This window comes from Periophthalmus magnuspinnatus, chromosome 11 (assembly GCF_009829125.3).
Source record: "Periophthalmus magnuspinnatus isolate fPerMag1 chromosome 11, fPerMag1.2.pri, whole genome shotgun sequence".
NCBI classification, from domain to species: domain Eukaryota; kingdom Metazoa; phylum Chordata; class Actinopteri; order Gobiiformes; family Gobiidae; genus Periophthalmus; species Periophthalmus magnuspinnatus.
The window spans coordinates 22,884,444-22,905,407 of record NC_047136.2 but is presented as its reverse complement, the minus strand read 5'-3'; the positions used below and the strand labels follow the sequence as shown (position 1 = coordinate 22,905,407).

General features: G+C 36.2%; 2 protein-coding genes across 2 annotated transcripts; both read left to right on the top strand.

Annotated features, from left to right (window-relative positions):
• Positions 1-2,162: 2,162 nt before the first annotated feature.
• Positions 2,163-8,945, top strand: LOC117378672 (lymphocyte antigen 6B-like). The gene is made up of 3 exons (XM_033975319.2): positions 2,163-2,281; positions 4,822-4,932; positions 8,082-8,945. Exons 1-3 carry the CDS (start codon positions 2,230-2,232, stop codon positions 8,300-8,302), a joined length of 384 nt encoding a protein of 127 aa, XP_033831210.1. The 5' UTR covers positions 2,163-2,229; the 3' UTR covers positions 8,303-8,945.
• A 3,253-nt stretch (positions 8,946-12,198) lies between these two features.
• LOC117378882 (sperm acrosome membrane-associated protein 4-like) lies at positions 12,199-20,923 on the top strand. Its single transcript, XM_033975570.2, has 3 exons — positions 12,199-12,366; positions 14,786-14,896; positions 15,393-20,923. Exons 1-3 carry the CDS (start codon positions 12,318-12,320, stop codon positions 15,608-15,610), a joined length of 378 nt encoding a protein of 125 aa, XP_033831461.1. The 5' UTR covers positions 12,199-12,317; the 3' UTR covers positions 15,611-20,923.
• The last annotated feature ends 41 nt before the right edge of the window (positions 20,924-20,964 follow it).

Here is a 20,964-nt window from a genome sequence, read left to right as displayed (position 1 = left end):
CAATATTCTGCAATATTCAAAGAAACCATAAGGTCATACAGCCCTAATTCCAATGAAGTTTGGGCGCTGTGTAAAACTTAAAAAAAATACAGAATACAATGATTTGCAAATTCTTTTCAACCTATACTGAACTGAATAAACTACAAAGGCATGATATTTAATGTTCAAACTGATAAACTTTATAGTTTTTATGCAAATATTCACTCATTTTCGATTTGATGCATGCAACACGTTCCAGAATGGGAAAGTTGAGGAATGCTTAAAATCCACCTATTTGGAACATTCCACAGGTGAACAGGTTCATTGGAAACAGGTGAGTGTCATGACTGGGTATAAAAGGAGCATCTCTGAAGGGCTCAGTCATTCACAAGCAAGGATGGGGCGAGGTTCACCACTTTGTGAACAACTGTGTGAGCAAATTATCCAACAGTCTAAGAACAACGTTTCTCAACATACAATTGCAAGGAATTTAGGGATTTCATCATCTATGGTCCATAATATCATCAAAAGATTCAGAGAATCTGGAGAAATCTCTGCACATAAGCAGCAAGGCTGAAAACCAACACTGAATGCCCGTGACCTTTGACCCCTCAGGTGGTACTGTATTAAAAACAGACATGAATGTGTAAAAGATATTACCACATGGGCTCAGGAACACTTCAGGAAACCATTGTCAGTTAACACAGTTCGTTGATACATCTCCAAGTGCAAATTAAAACTGTACCATGCAAAGCAAAAGCCACATATCAACAACACCCAGAAACGTTGTTGAAATGTTTTTGGAAATCATGTTCTGCGGGCCAAAGAGGAAAAGGACCATCCGGATTGTTATCAGAGTAAAGTTCAAAAGCCTCTGCGATGGTCCAGAGGTGTGTTAGTGCCTCTGTGATGGTCCGGGGGTGTGTTAGTGCCTCTGTGATGGTCCGGGGGTGTGTTAGTGCCTCTGTGATGGTCCGGGGGTGTGTTAGTGCCTCTGTGATGGTCTGGGGGTGTGTTAGTGCCCATGTCTAACTTGCACATTTGTGAAGGCTCCATTAATGCTGAAAGGTACACACAGGTTTTGGACCAACATATGCTGCCATCCAAGCAACGTCTTTTTCAGGGACGTCCTGCTTTTTTCAGCAAGACAATGCCAAGCCACATACTGCAAGTGTTACAGCAGCGTGGCTTCGTAGTAAAAGAGTGTGGGTACTAGACTGGCCTGCCTGAGTCCACACCTGTCTCCTACTGAAAATGTGTGGAGCATTATGAAGCTCAAAGTACAACAAAGGAGACCCCGGACTGCTGAGAAACGGAAGTTTTACATTCAGCAAGAATGGGAAAGGATTTCTCCTGCAAAGCTTCAACAGTTAGTGTCCTCAGTTCCCAAATGCTTATTGATTGTTGTTAAAAGGAAAGGTGATGGTAAACATGCCCCTGTCCTAGCTTTATTGGAACGTGTTGCAGACATAAAATTGAAAATGAGTGAATATTTGCATAAAAACAATAAAGTTTATCAGTTTGAACATTAAATATCATATCTTTGTGGTTTATTCAGTTCAATATAGGTTGAAAATGATTGGCAAATCATTGTATTCTTTATTTTTTATTTTTTTTTAGTTTTACACAGTGTCCAAACTTCATTGGAATTGGGGTTGTAAGTAAAACTGGGTTAGAGTCTTAGTCTGATGACGGTAAGGAAGTGCTGCTGGCAAAATTGTACAGTACAATACTACTTAAAGTACTAGTTATAGGTACTTCTAACATAATTTTAGTAGTGACATCATTTCTTATTTGGCACCACAGTTTTCTAAGGCAAAAATCAGTGGACTTGTTTTTTTATTAAGCCATTTTAGATCAATATTATTTAAAATTAGGAAATTATAACATAATCCGTGGGCGTCATAGATTATAACACAGCAGACACTATAGGTCTTCTTTAATATGGTTGCATGTAAATCATGAGTTAAACCTTGTGGCTGAATAAATAAAATGTGTAATGTGTATTTTGAGTCAAATTTCAAATACAAACCAAACACCAAGAAATTTACATTTTAATAAAATGTGTTTCTAAAAGGGGTGTTTCCAGATTTTTATCTCGCCCTCACCTTTGACAAGTGTTCTTATCAAATCCTTTCATGAGTATTTATCGCTAAAGGACAGACTCTATATAAAGCCCTGAATCAAAAGCTACTGAACCTCAAAACACAGTTACGTTCAGACGAATATAACTGCAAAAAACATATCATCATGAAAACTTGTATCTGGACTTGTGTGGCCATTGTCGCTCTGTTTGTATCAGGTAGGACTACATCTACAGAAGAGGTATTCTTTGTGTATCGTATAGTTATCAGTCATACCTCATTAAGTCTTAAAATGTGATTTATGTTGTGTAAACCTACTAGGCAATTAGCAGTGTTTCTGTACTCTCCTGCTTACAGCCTGGGTATACATTTTAAAATATTCTCTTTTTCAGATTTTATTTAAAGGGCCCATATTAGTCTATTTTCAGATCTATGTTGTAATGTTTCCTCATCAAAACATACCTGGGGCTTTGTTTTGTTTCATTCACACATGTTTAACACACAAATCCTGCGTATTTAGGCTGAGTTCTCTAGAATCATTTGAATAATTTCAGCACTGGAATTGCCAAACTTTGCTGCACAAAAGATTGAAAATTACCACTACATCGAAAGTGGTGGTGGAACAGAGCATTTTGAGCTTTGGAGATGGAGACAGACTAATAATAAAGGGTTACTCAAACATGTGTGAATGAAGCTTGAGGCTCACAAAAATCCATTTTGTGCCATATAGGACCTTTAACCTGTATTGTATTTGTGAGAAAGTTAACTGAAATCATATTATTAAGCTTCTTTTGATCTATTTTTATATTTCATTTATGGTTTTCAAAGAAGTTGTTGGTTTCTAAATCTTTCATCACTGTGTCTTTTAAAAAGCAAATATTCACAATTGGATTACATTGTGAACACTGGTCTGGTCTTTTCACATGTTTTTATTTCTACCTCTTTGATCCTATTTAGTATATTTCAAAATTGTACACAGACATAATCAAAGTTTTTTTTTATATTAATAATTTGCTGTGATGGAAAAAATACTGAAAATGTGTACAGTTACATATAGCTAAAATATATGTACAAGTACCGCTGCCAAATGTGGACTTAAAGGGGCACTATGTAACTTTACTGGTTACCACCTGCTAGTCTCCAAGGTGATATTATTGTTTTGCCAGGAGTATTCAAAGTATGGTATGGTAAAGTGATCTTGCATTTATTTTACTGCAGCTGTTTTATAGCTCAAATACACCTTGAAAAACACACATTTCTACTGTGGGCAGGGTTGCCTCTCCACAGATTTGACCTGTAACTTGCCCTAGTGACATCACCTGCTTCGCAGAGATAGACTTAGATTTAGACTTAGTTTGGAAATGGAGTTTAAAATGATTTTTTAAAAAGTTCCAATTGCAGGCCTTTATAGGTGATAAAAATCTGTGGTCACAGGTGGGTGAATTGGGCAACTGCTGGATGAATTTACCTATGAAGATCTGGCAAAAGGTGCTAAACATGACTCAAATTCAGAAAATGATAACTCTATTTAGATGCTGTGCTTATGATACAGAGTTTCCCCCAAACAGAAGTGATTGTGTTTTTAAATCTTGGATAGACAGGGGTTTGACCACCGACTTTCACAGAGAGAAACACTTTTCTCAGTTTTCAGGCAATGCAAAGTAGATACAACCTACAGGCAAATGACTTTTACAGATACTTACAAGTCAGACATTCTTTTAACTGAAATTGCAGTATAACAAATTTTACTCAATCTGAAGAAGCATTTTTTTAAATATTGAACTCGGCATATGGGCTATCTACCCAAAAAATTATACGTAAATTATACAATGCACTTTATGTGACTGACAAGTGTAATACGTTATATGTGAAACTAAAATGGGAAAAGGAGGCAACAATTGAAATTACTGAGGAGGATTAGGATAACATCTGGTCATTCCAGTGGTCATCAACGGCATCCCTGTCCTGGAGAGAACACTGCTGGAAGAACATTATTGGAAATTTTAGAGCTCCAGCCCAGGGGAGCAATAAGTCGGCATGCTGGAGACAGTGTGGTTCTGAGGAGGGGAATCACTACCACATATTTTGGGCTTGCTCCAAATTAAAACTGTATTGGAGTGAGATCCATGTGAGGTTAAACTTAGTTTTTGGAGTGAACATGCCATTCAACTTTGAAACTTTGTACTTAGGTAGGGTTGCTCATTGGAACGGAGAAATGATAAAAAGCTGTTGCAAGCCCTCCTGGCAGAAAGTAAAAAGAACATCACTAAAAAATGGCTGAATTCTGTTCCGCCTTCAGTGGATGGCTGGATTGATATAGTATGTGATATATTTAGGAGGGAAAGGCTAAGTTACACAATAAAAATTCAAAGGAACACATTTTATAGTGTTTGGAACAAGTGGATAAAGTATATTGTTCCAATTAGAACAGATTTTTTGTGACTTCTCCATTTCGGGTGAAGAATTATATTTTATTGTATAATGCATATATAGTGTTTGATTACACTTGATTACGCTTTTTCATGTGAGCTCCCCGATTCTTGTAAGTAGTTTTTTGTTTTGTTTTTCCTTTTTCCTTTCTACTCCTTTAATATACTAAAATGGGATGGGACTAAATGAGCATGGTAGAGTTATGACAAGCACTTTTTAATGATAATCAATATTGCCACATTGATTATCATTAATCAGTGTTATAAGCTTATCCCATAAAATTTAAACGGTTATTCCTGGTACTAAGTGTCCTGTATGTTCTTCCCAGTGGAGAGTCTGACATGTTACACCTGCGATGACACGATCCTCGGATACTGCGCCATTTCTGGAAGTGTGATCTGCCCCTCTACTCAGAACAGCTGCTACTCTGGAGTCGTCAGTGAGTACCTCATGTTACTGCAGGTTTAGCTGTATTTTTGACATCAAGATTTAAATGGGGAACGTTTTACAAAAATGCCCATTCACCACCTCATTCTTTTGTCTGTTTAAACATTAAGCAGACATATTCTGCGAAAGCAACTTTTCAGAGCTTTTATCCATGTTATAGGTGTTTCCCTTCTCATTTACCATCTCAAAGGTGTTTTTGGAGTGATTCTTGCATGTTTGAGCGATCTTTAATCACTTATTTTCAAGACACGATACTACCATTTTCACTGGCACCGACATACGTCCACTGTGATGTACTTGGTTCTTCAGTTTTATTTTCTCAATCAATGATACACGTAGAATTTGGCAGTGTCGTGTAATCACTTTGGTACAAAAGACTGCTCAGTAGCATGATCCACAGCTATCCATAGGAGGGACCGAGAGCTGCACAGCTCTATGTTATGATGACATTTAAGGCAACGTCAGCTTCCACTGGGCACTGCAGTTTTCTGACATGTTGACTTGTTTCTTTTATTTAGTTATTTTAGGTAAATATTGCGATTTAAAATGTGCAAATTATAACAAAGCAGACACACGTACACCGGTATGCATCTTTGGGACTTTTATGAACTTCTAACCAGGTTATAACAGTCTTGATTTTTCAAAGCTTACGCTGAGTTACATTTTGAGTACTTGATGTCTGTTTTCACCTACCCCCTATCTCTGGCCACTATTCACTTACTTGCAATTATTCAAAGCATTTATACTTACAATCATACATCAAGCATTATGAAAATCTTCTTGCTACTGTGAACTGTCACTGTGAAGGGACAAGGCTTATCACTTTTGAACAGGAAATCAATGAACGCATTTCTTTACTAAGTCATTTTAGATCAATATTTTGTTTTACAATGAACAAAATATAAAGAAGCCATATTGAGCTTGTGTCTGTTCTATAGTTACAATCTATGACACCCGTTGATCGTTATGTTATAATTGGCACATTTTAAATGGCAATGTTCATCTAAAATGACTTAACAAAAGAAACAAGTCCACTGACTTCTGCATTAGAAAACTGTGGTGCTCAATGGGAGCTGATGGTAAACATCATCACAACAAAGAACCGCAAAGTTGTCTATACCTCCTGTGAACAGCTGCAGATCAAGTTAGTGCATAAGGCAAGGCGAGTTTATTTGTATAGCCTAATTCACAAAGTAATTCAAAGTGCTTTACAAAATAAAAAAGACATTAAAATCACAATACAACAAATCAAAGCATAAATCATAAAATTTACATTAAAAGAGAAGAGTGTAGAATAAAAACCTTTCAGTCATACGCACAGATGAACAGAACCATGACATCAGAGTGAATCCACTGATCCATATTCACCTGCTGCAGTGAGACATAGATCTGAGTGTCATCTGCATGGACACTCAGACACATTATTGCTGCGTATTAACTGGCCTAACGGCAGCATGTAGAGATTCAACGACAGGGGTCCCAGGACTGACCCAGGGGTCCCTGAATAGAAAACATCAAAGGAGTTGTTCTTTTGGAGGAAGTTAATCAGCTGTTGGTAAACAACTTTCTCAAGGACTTTACGTTTCTCTGATTGGACAGTTTAATTGTCCTTCCTTTAACCAGTCTATGAGCTGTAACTGCAGATATAGCTTCATCACAGGAGCCTGATATTACCTTTATCATGACTGTATGTCCTAGCTCGCTCGGTGATAACAGCTCTTGGGGAAGGTAGGGAGGGCAAGTGGGGCGAGTTTGGATGAGGAACCATTGTATTTTTATTTTCAAAATGACTATGCAACACTGCTGAATCCAATGCATATTACCAGTTAAGAAAATAAAATTGGAGAACGAAGTGAGAAAAATGGCATCTTGAAAATAAGCAATTAAAGAGTGCTCAAACATGCACAAATCACTCCAAATACAATTTCGGGTGCCTAAATGTTGAGGGAAAACAACTATGTACCGGTAGTTAAAAGCTCTGAAATGTTGATTTTGCATTATAAATCCACTTTTTAGTTTTAGTTTTAGTATAATATATTTTTTGTTTGTTATTTTTTGTTGATTATTAAATTAATCTATCCATAATAACAAGTCTAGTTTAAAATCATGTCTCATGTCCAAACCCAAATGTGGTGATTCCAATTCATCTTGGACCAGTACTGCCTTGCCTACGTGGTGTGAAAAATACATAAAATTATAAAGAGCTTTAAAGCATTTTTAAAAAAGGTGTTTGCCTTAAACATATCATCAGGTCTGAGAGAGTGTGAGGGCAGCCGGGGATACTCTCTGATAAGCTTTTAATTCACTGAACAAGCACTCAGATTTTATCTGGATTCATAAAATAACTATGTAAATACAGTCACACCTGACAAGCCCAATAGTTAAACTCAACAGTGAATACCACAGCCCTGAATCATGTGCTCTGCTAAAAGCTATTATAGCATTGCTCAGCAGGGGGCATCATTGTGCACTCTTCCTTTTTTTCTTTCTTTATTCTTTATTTGTCAGGAACCAATTCATTAATCTTACAAAAAAAAAAAAGATGATTTGTACCAGATTTAGTTACTGCTACTTTCCATCTGCAGTCTGAGGGGAGGAGGAGGCTGATTTGGACTGACACTTCTCAGGTGCCTTTTATTTTGACATTAAACATTTTGAAAGCCAAGTAATCTATACTCTAAAATGTGGAAATATTGATATCCATCTGAGTGCAGCTGCACTGAGTCTTGAAATTAACTAATCAAAACTGTATTATTATTCTTAATAATGAATTGGATTCCAGTAGCGCCTTTAAGACATCCAAGGATGCTAACAATGAATTATTTGCTCTACTTTTGGTGCTGGTAAGCTACTATTGTAGCCATGGATGCCCTAGGGTAGACTGCCATCTACCCATCTGACCAACAACACTCACATACATACTGGGCAAGATTGGTGAAGTGTCTTGTCAAAGGACATAATGACAGTTTGTTTCAGAGCCACTGCGCCTCAGTGTGGTACCTAGTATTCCCAGTGGTTTCACATCCGAATACTGTATTAACCAGGCTCAAACCTGCTTAGCTTCCAAGATCAGACAAGATCAGCATTGACAAGATGGTATGGTGGAATATTACTATAACTTTCTCTCCCTTTCCTCCACAGCGCTGAGTGGTCTGTTGGGGGAGGTTCAATCCAAAGGCTGCATCGCATCAACCAATTGCAAAAACACCACCCAGTCCATCTTCAACTTCAAACTGAATATCACCATGCACTGCTGCAGCACCGACCTGTGTAACGGGGCAGAGTCCGGGTTTGCCCCTCTGAATGTGTGGGCAGCTATGGGCACCCTGCTTTTGGCATTTGGGGTGAACTTTAGTGTATGAGGTGTTTCATTCATTTATGTTGTTAAAATGTCTCTATGATATTCAGTGGAGGGACATGAGCTAAAACACTGGAGAAATAATGACTGTTGTTTATAATTGTGACCTAAGCTAGTGCTTCTCAAACATGTACACAACTAATATTTTGCTTTCCGTGTACTGCCAGATCTGATAACAGGTCTCTATTAGGCCTAAGACTAAACCAGGTCTAAAATTATGAATGACATAGTAGTAAACAGCAGTTAACCTAAAGGAGAACAAAAACATGAATACATTTATCATAAAAAAAACCAACATAATTACTCAACCTGCATTTAATTACATTTAATGATGTTAAGTCTAGATAGACATTATAAAGCTTAACTAACTCTAACCCTAACCCTTGAGTAGTAGTTTCCGCAAATATTTGTTTAACTCTTAAAACTCTAACTAGTAATTCCCTGGATCTACTTGAGTAATAACATTTTGAAGTAACAGTAATCTCTAGTAATCTAGTCATTCGTTTTAGGTCCTCACTCCACCTCTTATAACACTGTATTGTTTTGTATTGATTTTAAGCAAACATTTTACATATTTGAATGAAGGGAGGAGCTCAGTGTTGGTCTACTGTTTAAACAGAATAAAACCTTTTGAAAATAAACACAACTGTGTGAGTCATTCTACATATTTGATTTTTTCGGTCCATTTAATCTCTGTCTGTGGGTTTCAGATGACGTCATAACATTAGACAGGTTGGTTATAATACAATAAACACAATGGTTTTATATGGCACATTCCCAAGACAACATGAATACGACATACACAGTGACAAATGTCCCTTGTCACCAATTGAAATGGATAGACTTCTTTTTTGTATTTGAATATTGTGAAATTCTTGTAGCCCATTATAGAAGATCTATTGTGCTTGTGTCTGCTCTATAGATATAATCTATGACACCCATAGATAATTATGTTAAAATGTGCACATTTTAAATTGCGACATTCATCTAAAACAACTTAATAAAAGAAACAAGTAAGTGTCATCACAACAAAGAGCTGTGAAGTCATCTGCAACTCCTATGGATAGCTGCAGATCACAGTAGCGAGCAGTGGATTTTGTACCAAAATGACTATGCAATGCTGCCGAATCATATGTGTATCACAGACTAAGAAAATTAAACTGGAGAATGAAGTAAGTACAGAGCAGTGGGCATGTACTGTGGCAGTGAAAACGTGAGCTGATGAGCAAAATGGCATCTTGAAAATAAGCTATTAAAGATTACTCAAATATGCATGAATCCCTCCAAATACAACTTTAGGTGAATAAATGACGAGTGGAACCAACTATAACATAAAAAGTCAATTTTGCAGAATAGGTTTGATTTAAATCAACTAATATTGTGTTGTCCCATTGCAACAAATTCCCAGGTACTTTAGCAACAAAGCACAAGAGATATTAAAATGTATGAAAAGGTGCACTATGCAGTTTTTCTGCTTTTCTGCTTGTCTCCACGTGATTGCTTTGTTTTAACGTATGGCATTAAATTGATTTTAATGCCTGCTTGTCTCCATGGAGATAAAATAAAGTCTGAAACATGACGCATGATCAACGAGGCTTTACACAACTCTGAGATAACGAGCTCTCAGTTGGACTCATTTTATCACACTGCGCTTACAAAATATATAAAGTACTTCCTTGTAAATGTAGGATGAGAAACACGTAAGATACATTGGTTCATTGTCGTTCACTTATTTTACTGACACTCCTCAAAACCAAATTCACATTTAAGGGTAAGGTCAAAAGTACAAGAAATTATAAAGTAAGTAGTTTTCAAACTTTACACCCAAAGAACCACCAAGACTAGGTACAGACCATAACAGGCTAAACCGGGTCTAAAAACAGGACTTAATCATCACTTAACTGCATCTAAACTATATCAAAGCTGAAAAAAGTCTGAGTTTTAAGGCAGCTCTGAAACTTGAAAAGTATTATAAAAAGAAATTGAGGTACCACTTTATAATAATTACACCTCAAACATGCTTAGCTATTTAAATACCTTACCCTAACTCTTAACCCCTCAATTATGTAGTTGTGTGAATCATTCTTAATACACTAAAAGGCTAAGTAAGGTAGTAGTTACAAAAAGTGTTACTGAAAATAAAACAGAAGAAGAAGACCCAGTGTAGCATGAGAGGTACATGAACCACAGCTAACAACTACACATTTTACACACTTTATAGAGACAAAACAGATCCCCATACATCAACAAAATGGTGTATAGATAAGACATGGGTTAATATAGTTTTGATTTAAAAATCTGTTAAAGTTAGGATCGGTCTTCACTCCAGGAAGTCAATGTAATGTCCCTGCAAAGTACTGACACCCAACAAGAATGGTCTGGTATTTATCAGATTGTGGGGACTGAAGTATACACATGCAGTTACTCAGACTTACCTCACTTTTGGGTCAAAAGTCAGGTCCTGATTTTATATGTAAATTTTTAAATCAATAATATGGGTTAAAGTTAAGATAAGGGTTAAAATAGGTTAAGGTTAGGAAAGGAAAAAAAAAAAACATACCTAACATATGTTTCAGATTTCACAAAAAAAATCTTGCATATTTTTTTTTGTAGTTTTTGAATTTTGGTTGGTGGTTTATAATGTCACTTCCTGGATGGACACAGACAGCAGATATGACATACGCAGGGGTAATTCATAGACTGTATAAACAAGTGGACTAAGTGAGTGTGACATCATCCATAGCGTTCGGCTCCAGTCAAATGAAGCTCATCGAGGTTAGCGCAGTTATATTGGGCCAATTTGGAGTTAAGTTCCATATTTGGAATTTCAACCGCGAGTATCATAGTAAGCAAAAAGCCAATCCGGAGCAAGGCTGTTGAAGGTAACGCCCCTTCCCACGCAGCTGGTTTAGCGAAACAAACCTGTTGCTAATGCTAATGGGAGTGACCTCAGGGAAAGAAGGCACCTGATTTGTCAATTATTAATGTTCTTATCTTCATTTACAGACAAAATAGAGGAAAAAAAATACCAGGATCGTGTAGATCGGGTTAACAAGAACATTTTAGGACCAAAGTGATGCTCACTGCAGCAAATACAGAGAGAGGGCTGACAATTTTTCAACGTAAACTGAATTGGAGCCGGAAACGAGGCCATGATCACTTCCTATTTGGAATGTGGCAGCCAGAATGTTAGCTATGTCCATTTAGATATACAGTCTATGAGGTAATTCCATGACTTTTACCTGACAACCGTAATATAAACAAGTGCATAAACTGCCCCTGAATTTTGGATGGAACTTTCTTCTTTTCTTTCAATATTTTTCCACAAACTGCCACTTAAATGAGGTAAAACTATGATACACACTACCAGTCAAAAGTTTGGACACTCTCTCATTCAATGTTTTTTTTTTTTTTTTTTTACCGCTTTCTACATTTTATATACATCAAATATATGAATATGTAGTAAGGAGAAAAGTTAAATAAGTCTACATATAAGTTCTTCAAAAAATAAAGGGGGTGGGGGTGGGAGGTCTATATTTGACTATATTTGATGTCTTCTGTAAGTATGTAAAATGTAGAAAGTAGTAAAAATAAAGGGAAAAAACACTGAATGAGAGGGTGTGTCCAAACTTTTAACTGTCAGTGTATATTTACCACAGGTACGATTCCACCAGACAAAGTAAAAGTCTAGTAATGTCTCCAAAAAGTAGTTAAAACCCAGTGCATGTGTATAGTGCAAACACAGCTTTAGTTATTTGTGGTTGCTTCAGGATCATTATGTCTGTTTTAAACATTAAGTTACAATAAAAATGCAATCAGAGAGTAACAAATTGTAATCTAAGATGACGCGTTCTCCGCCCCAAACTAGACAAACAAGCTCACTCCTGTTTAACTCCAGACAGCCCCAGTGCATTCACTTCACACAAGCCGCGAATTCAAACACCAATAAGATCCGACGGGGCTGTTTATTATTATAACGTCTTCTTCAACTTTTTGATCTGTTACTTCAAGAAAACACGATGTCCCTGTGCAAGACTATTATCATCCTCAGTGCTTTCATGGCTGCAGGTAAGAGAAAACAATACTGTAGCATTATGGTTTTGAAAATATTTTAAAATGTGGTAATGGACCAGCTACCAGTTAACAAATGTTTAATGTACTGATCCAATTTTGAATATTAGGCTCTATCTATCTATCTATCTATCTATCTATCTATCTATCTATCTATCTATATAAATATAAATATAAATATATATATATATATATATATATATATATATATATATATATATATATATATATAGAGAGAGAGAGAGAGAGAGAGAGAGAGAGAGAGAGAGTGAGCTAGCATGCTGCTGTGCATAGAGCCTGTTAAAAACAAAGTGTATTTATTTGGCATATGAAATAATCTGTTAATAGTGTAAACAAATAGCCACATTTTAGCTTAACGAATACACTTTCAATATTGAACCAACACCAATATTTGGGGAAATCCTTCTATATCACCGATACCAATATACACCTATCCCTAACACACTTATACTCAATACAATTCACTGTTCACCTTATTCCTGAAGTTGCCGTGGGTGCCGCTATTATCATGTATTATTTTGCATGGAGCTGTTGATCTTGACAGCAAATAAGTTCTATATGGACTACAAAACTGTTTAAAGGGCCATATTACACTATTTTCTGATCTATGTTATAATGTTTCCTCACCACAAACAGACCTGGAGTTGTGTTTTGTTTCATTCACACATAGAAAACCCTCTGTTCCACCTTTTGATGTCTTGTGGTAAAACAGGAAGTGCTTCACTGTGTTTTTTAACTCCATACACCTACATTAGAATTATTTGGATAATTTTATCCTTGAAATTCCCAGTCTCTATTAAACCAAATGTAAACAGTAGCTGTTAACTTAAAAACTACTGCTTCATGACATCATAAGGTGGAATAGAGCATTTGAGCTAGACCTGTAGACTAATAATAAAGTGTTACTCAAACATGTGTGAATGAAACAAAATACAACTCCAGGTATGTTTTTATGAGGTAACAATTTTATAACATGGCTTAAATCTCATGTTGATTTGTTGGTGCACATGGACATTGAACATTTTACACAAACCAACATACTTTATATCAGATTTTAGTGGAAAAAACGTCAACCTCAAATTCTCCATTGAATTAAATCTGTTTCCCACTTAACTGGAAGTGTCACCACAGAGAGAGAACTGTTTAGTAAGATCAATAGTGCAGCAGACCCACGCATGTCCATTATGCAGGCGCAGTTTATCTAAATCCTGTCTGACCAGATCACACAGATGTCTTCATGTAACAGGATCAGTATCAGTACATCTGAGTCACATATTTTTAACCTGCACAAACACTCCCTCACTGACTATTTCACAGTTTCTCAGGTTTGAGCACTGCTAAAATATTTTGTGTACAGTGTCGATCCTACAGCAAAAATAAAACATCTAAATACATAATTAAATGTCCGATATTATACAAAAATTGACTCTTGTGAGCTTTAAGCCATGTTATTATTCTGTTACCTCTTCAAAAACATACCTGGACTTGTGTTTTTGGTTCATTTACACACGTTGTCTACATCTTCAAGGCTCAAAATGCTCTGTTCCACTTTGTGATGTCATGAAGTGGCAGTTTTCAAGTTAACAGCTACATTTTACCATTGTTCAGCAGAAACTGGCAACTTCAGAGCATCCAAATGATTCTAGTTAAGGTGTGTGGAGTTTAAAAACACAGTGGAGCACTTCCTGTATTACCACATGACATCAAAAGGTGGAACAGAGTGTTTTCTGTTTGAGAGAAGAACACAACCTAAATATGCAAGGTTTGTGTGTTAAACATGTGAATGAAACAAAACACAAATCCAGGTCTGTTTGTGATGAGGAAGCAACATTATAACATAGATCAGAAAATGGCCCAATATAGACCCAATAACGCCAAATTTTAAAGATTTTATTCAAAAGCTCCACAATGTGTTTGTTATAGGCCTTCTTGCAAATGTATAATCAATTATTATAATAAAGAAGACATGGAAAGGTCAGCCTCCCACCACAGCAATGTCTCATGATTCATTTTACCACACCCTTTCAAATTAAAACGTGCACAAAACGGTAATCCTCCAGCTTGGTACTCTTGAAGAACTGCTGGGTTTCAGCATCTGAGAACATGACATGATGAAACCAGCTCAAGATCTGAGAAAGGTCTATGGGTCAAATTATGGGTGAAATCCAGGGAGGAAATCTATGTAAAAAAAACAAACAAAAAAACCTAACACTAAAATAACTCTTTAATAACTTGAGTTCCTGTCTACCATAGAAAGGAACTGAGGGGTGAAAAAGAGTAATAATTTCTATAATTTTCAAACTTTGAAATAAAAATGTCCTTGTTTGATGGGTACAAAGATGTGGCTGGTTGAGTTTAGACTGAATGACGTGATGGTTCTTTCTCTCTTTCTCAGCGTATGGTCTGAGCTGTCGTGAGTGCTTCATTGGGATCTTCAACTCGTGCATTTTTGGGAGCGACACGAATTGTAACAACAGCACGTCCAGTTGTTACCGTGGCGAAGCCCGTAAGACACACTGAAATCTTATTATGATTTATGTTGTTCTATACAAATGAATGAATGATTGTCTCCCTGATGTAACGGTGTAGAAATGTGCAGAGGATTTATTTATTTAGAGCCAAAAATCACCAGTTTTTACTACAATTTACTATTCACTTTGTTTTAGTTTATAGGCATTGTTAAAGTCATTGTTAAAGCTACACTGTGTAATTTTCTGGTGGATGGTCTACAATCTGCTTTTCTCCATAAAGGTATTATTGAGATAAGCAGATAGTAGACACACACACACACACAACACAGCATAACATCTCCATGGAAACAAGAAACCCCCACATCGGACCAAACCCAGAACTAAATCTGAACTAGACCAGCGCTTAACCAGGACTAGACCAGAACTAGACTAGGACTAGACCAAGACTAGAACAGGACTAAGTCAGGTATACTTCAAGACTACACTGGGCTCAAATTAAGACCAGGACTAATACCTCCTATGTCCTTGCAGAGTTCAATGCCACCGGCTTTCTCACGCTCCATAACCGTGGCTGCTTAGACACGGACCTGTGTGGAAAGACCCTGACAGGTTCAATCCTGGGAGCTGCCTACACTTCCACCTTCACCTGCTGCAGCGGCGACCTGTGTAACTCCGCCTCCTCGCTGCACCTGTCCATCGCCATGGGAACCGTCCTCACACTCCTCTGCACTCTCTTATTTTCACAGTAGACTCTAACCTCACACAAATTATAAACTTATATGACTGATCATAGACAAACTAACTACTTAAGTCATTTATTTATTGCTGCTAATATTTCTAACAATATTACACATTTATTGTAGTTTTTTGGGGGATAATTCTGCTTCTGCTTGGTTTAGTTTCAATATTATTGTTTATCATCTATATTTACTTTGGCACTATATCGCACTTCAATTTTCATCTAAATCCTGTCTGACCAAATCACACAGATGCCTTTTTGTGTACAGTGTCTACAGCTAAAATAAGATAAGTTAGAATATAATATCTAAATACTTAATTAAATAATGGCAATTTAAAAGAAATGTATTCAACAGCTCAACAATGTATTTGGAATAGGCCTACTTATAAATGTAATGACAGACTTAAGAACAAATAGTTTAAGAAAGATTGAGGCTTAGTAATTACCCTAACTGCTTCATTAAGAACTCACTAAACCTGAATCCTAAGTCTTAACTCACTATGCTTATTTATTTTTCATGGGGAAACATTAAAGTGTCTGCTCTATAGTTATAATCTATGACACCTGTGGACATTATGTTATAATTTGTACATTTTAATCTCAATATTCTTAATAAAAGAAACAAGTTATTGGAAAAAAAAGCAATTAAAGACAGGTCAAACATGCACAAATCACTCCAAAAGCAGCTCTGACAGGATAAATGAGAAGGAGAAACAACTATAACATGGTTAGAAGTTGATTTGGCATGATAGGTTTGTTTTAAAACATGTCTCAAAACAAAAAAAAAAAAAAATGACTACAGCATAATCTTGCACCTTATGGTTGAAAAACAAACACATCCTATATTAATTTATCATGCATGTGAAGGTTTGATTTTATTCTGTGCAATATTTTTAAACATTTAAACCAGTACTGGTGCTGTGCCTTTACAAAGACATCAGGCCAATCAGAAGGGACGAACAATCCCAGTGTGAAGGTTTTGTTTTTTTATAATACACATATTTTGTAGTTTGTTATTGTTGTTGATGATTCAACTATTTTATCTTGGCACATTGTGGATCTTTTATCACACACTATTAAACACAGAAAAAGATGGATTTGCACATAGGCTATAAAGTTTGAATTCATTTAAAGGTCCCATATTACACTATTCTCTGATCTGTGTTATAATGTTGTTTCCTCATCACAAACAGACCTGGAGTTGTGTTTTGTTTCATTCACACATGTTTAACACAACAACCCTCCATATTTATGCTGGGTTCTTCTCTCAAACTGAAACCCACTCTGTTCCACCTTGTGATGCTCCACTGTGTTTTTAAACTCCATACACCTTCACTAGAATCATTTGAAGGATTTCAGCCCTGGCAGTGTCAATCTCTATTGAACTAAAGGTAAACTGTGGCTGTTAACTTGAAAACTACACTACAGCTTTAGAGATGTAGGCAGACTAATAATAAAGAATTACACACTTATTGTGTGTGAAAGAAACAAAACACAACTGTGTTTTTGAGGAGGTAACATTATAACACAGATCAGAGAATAGTGTAATAATTAATTCTAACAGCCCATTTTGTGTAAATTAGGACCTTTAAACAACAAACTTATATCCATTTCATCTTCAGTTTCCAACTAGACTTTCTTCAAATCATAATGGGCAATTTAGATCATCGGTGCACTCATGGTGGGCTGTGTATAAAATATCCGTCTTGCAGTAAACACAATCATCACTATCCCCGGTAAATCAAATTGTTATTGTTGTTATGTTATTCATTATCAATCAAAATAATACATTTAATAAGTACATACAAATTCCCTCATTAAATCCGAATGCCAGCAAGGCAAGGCAAGTTTATTTGTACAGCACAATTCGTACACAAGGTAATTCAAAGTGCTTTACACAATAAGAAAGATATTAAAATCACACAAATCAAAACATAAATAATCACAAATAATCATCATAAATTTACCATTAAAACAGAAGAGTGCAGAATAAAAACCTTTCAGTCATATGCAGCTAAATAGAACCATTTTGAGCCTGGATTTAAACATTGTCAAAATAGAGGCCTGTCTCACATCTTCAGGAAGAATGTTCCAGGTTTTAGCTGCATAAAACTGAAACTCTGATTCCTCATGTTTAGTCCTGACTCTGGACACCAGCAGGAGGCCGGTCCCTGAAGTCCTCAGAGTGTGAGATGGTTCATATGACACTAACATGTCAGAGATATACTTTGGACCTAGGGCGAGCAGCAGTGTTCTGGATGTACTGAAGCTGTGTTAAGGCTCGTTTGGAGAGGCCAGTAAGCAGGACGTTACAGTAGTTTAACCTACTGGAGACAAATGCATGGATAAGTCTCTATAAGTCTGTGTTTGACAGTATACCTTTGATTTTTGCATTGTTTTTTAGATGATAAAAAGCTGCAGATGTTATTGATTTGATGTGGCTGTTAAAGTTCAAGTCTGTGTCCATTATTACCCCTAGATTTCTAGCCTGATTTGAAGGTTTTAGAGAGAGAGAGAGAGAGATTGGAGGTGACACCTTCTCTATGTTTCTGTGGCCAAAGACGATGACTTCAGTCTTGTCTGAGTTTAGCTGAAGAAAGTTGTTTTGCATCCACACACTGATCTGTTGGATGCAGTGAGTGAATCCACTGGTCCATATTCACCTGCTGCAGTGAGACATAGATCTGAGTGTCATCTGCAGAGCTGTGGTAGGACACATTATTGCTGTGTATTAATTGGTCTAACAGCAGCATGTAGAGATTGAACAACAGGGGTCCCAGGATTGAACCCTGGGGAACCCCACAGGTCAGGGACATTTTGTCTAATGCAGCCTTGTTTTAGTCTTAGTTTAGGTTTTATTTTGATTAATCTGACTGGCAAATTAAGGCTGGTGTGTTTTTGCTAAATGTAACTTCATTTAGTATCTATTTTTCTCATATACCCAGTATGTAAAATATGATGCATGTCATAAGCTCAGCTGGGCTTTGGAACTCTATGGATGAGTTACACCCAGTGTTGTGGCTTAAAGTCCTTTTAACTGACAACAGTCATGTCTTTCCAAATAATAATAGAACCATTTTCAAGTGGTAGTAAAAATAATAATTGTCCAATAATAATTTTATCCAACTGAATTTTCTTTTGTTATTTCATTTTAGTTTGTGTGGACAGCGAAGGCAGTGAACTATAGCCTACAAGTTTCAAATATGAGCAATAAACCAGTTCAGAACATAAGGCTCAAGGAAAATTCAAGTTTTAAAGTTTACAATGATCTAATGATAAGTGAACACAACGTATCAGTTACTGTAAACATACTGAGAATGAGGATGTGAAAAGCAAGGACAGAGTTTAGAGAAAAAAATACTGACAGTAGGGGCCAACTTTGAACTATAATAACATTTAGAAACAGGTTGGATGTGTTCTTTAAACTAGGTGTTGAGTTATTCTCTTGTGCTTATACTTACTCTGCATCCTGTGACCGATAAACACTGACAATAATCACGCCATGGCGCCTTCTAGTGGTAAGATAAATCAAATGTACTTTCACTTTTGCTCTGTTTCTAGTTTCTTCAACATATATTACTTTTATATGTAAAAAATATTTCAAAAAGACAAGACAAGAATGCTTTTCTATCAAATCTTCGTGTTACTTTAAAGAGCTCAAATTACTCTATTTTGTTTTGACGTATGTTCTAATGTTGTTTCCTCATAATATACAGTTTGTTTTGTTTCATTCACACGTTTAACACACAAACACTGCATATTTAGGCTGAGTTCTTCTCTCAAACTAAAAACACTCCACCTTGTGATGTCATGTGATAATACAGGAAGTGCTCCACTATGTTTTGAAACTCCATACACCTTTATTAGAATCATTTGGATGATTTCAGCTCTGGAATTGCCAATCTCTACTTGAAAGCAGAACAGAGCATTTTGAGCTTTGGAGATGTACACAGACTAACAATAAAGAGTTATGTGAATGAAACGAAAGACAACTCCAAGTATGGTGTTTGATAAGGTAACAACATTATAACATGCCTTAAAGCTCACAAGAGACAATTTTGGTTAATATAGGACATTTAATATTGATTTGACATTTTACTTGTGTTACACATTTGGACAGTACAGGTAATTGGCACCAGGTGAAAGGACAGAGGCATATGATGTTTGACTGTATCTATAGATGTTCCACTGTGTTATTGTGGCAAAGATGAGCCAAATCAATTTTATTTTAAAGTATGATCGCTGGACTAGTTTTGGTACTTTGCGTGCTTAAAGACTTTTGTATACTTTCAACTGGCCGTGACTGTTTACATAGGTCAGATTAGTCTCCGCAGTTTGATCATGTGCTTTGATAGATATACTTTAAGGGTAAAATTAATCATAAGGACTTAACGAGATGTAATTTTCAGGTAACTGCATTCATTTGCATTTTGGTAGACAGGAGTGCAATTGAAATTAATTATAAAGAGAGTTTAGGTGTGGAAAATGAACTGGATTTTCAAGAACTCATAGTATTTAAAGACAAAATGTTCATCTCAAAGGCACGCAGGACGGAAGTTACTGTGTTGTTAGTGGGGTGTTACTGTGTCAATGTGCCAAAGGGTGTGGAAATTCATAGTAAAGATATTTTGGTGTCATTATCAGATGTAGGACAGCAGCAGTGGTGTGAGACGGGTTATGTTTTCATTTCAGCCTATCCTCTGAAACAAAAACTGGCATAAAGTTCAACATCTTCTGTATTTTTTTCATAGGATCATTGAGGACGCTTTTTTACCAGAAAAATCTGAATTTTTGAACTTAGCAACCACAATGACATAGAATTCTTTCATAGATTGGGAACAGTGTTGCTTACTTACTAAGTACACAAAAGTGAAAGTATTTTTTTCATATTTCCTAAAGAAAGTCATGGTTGAAAGAACTTTAAGCCTTAAGACTGACATAGAAAACCTCTGGACCCAAACCTTAATAAACAATAAATTATCATCTCAGATCATCTCAGATCCTCTCTGACTAAAAACCCTGTTCTCTTCTCTCTGGCATTTGGTTCTACCTTGGAAGGATATCTTGGCATTTTATTGTTTTATTGTTCTTTGCCTGTGTGTCGTATTTTATGTGTATCTGTTTGTTTATTGTTGTTTATGTGAAGCACACTGGGCATCTTATGTTGTATTTTAAATGTGCTATATAAATAATAAAAATTAATGAATTAAATTGAATATAGATCAAAAACAGTAAATGTTCCAAAATGTTATACAGTCTCCTGTCCTCTATCTGAAGTCCTCCTTGTAGTCACCTCTTCCATTCACAATAAATGCAACTGTTTCCTTTTTTTATGACTCCACTGTCCTTCCTCCCACTCAGATC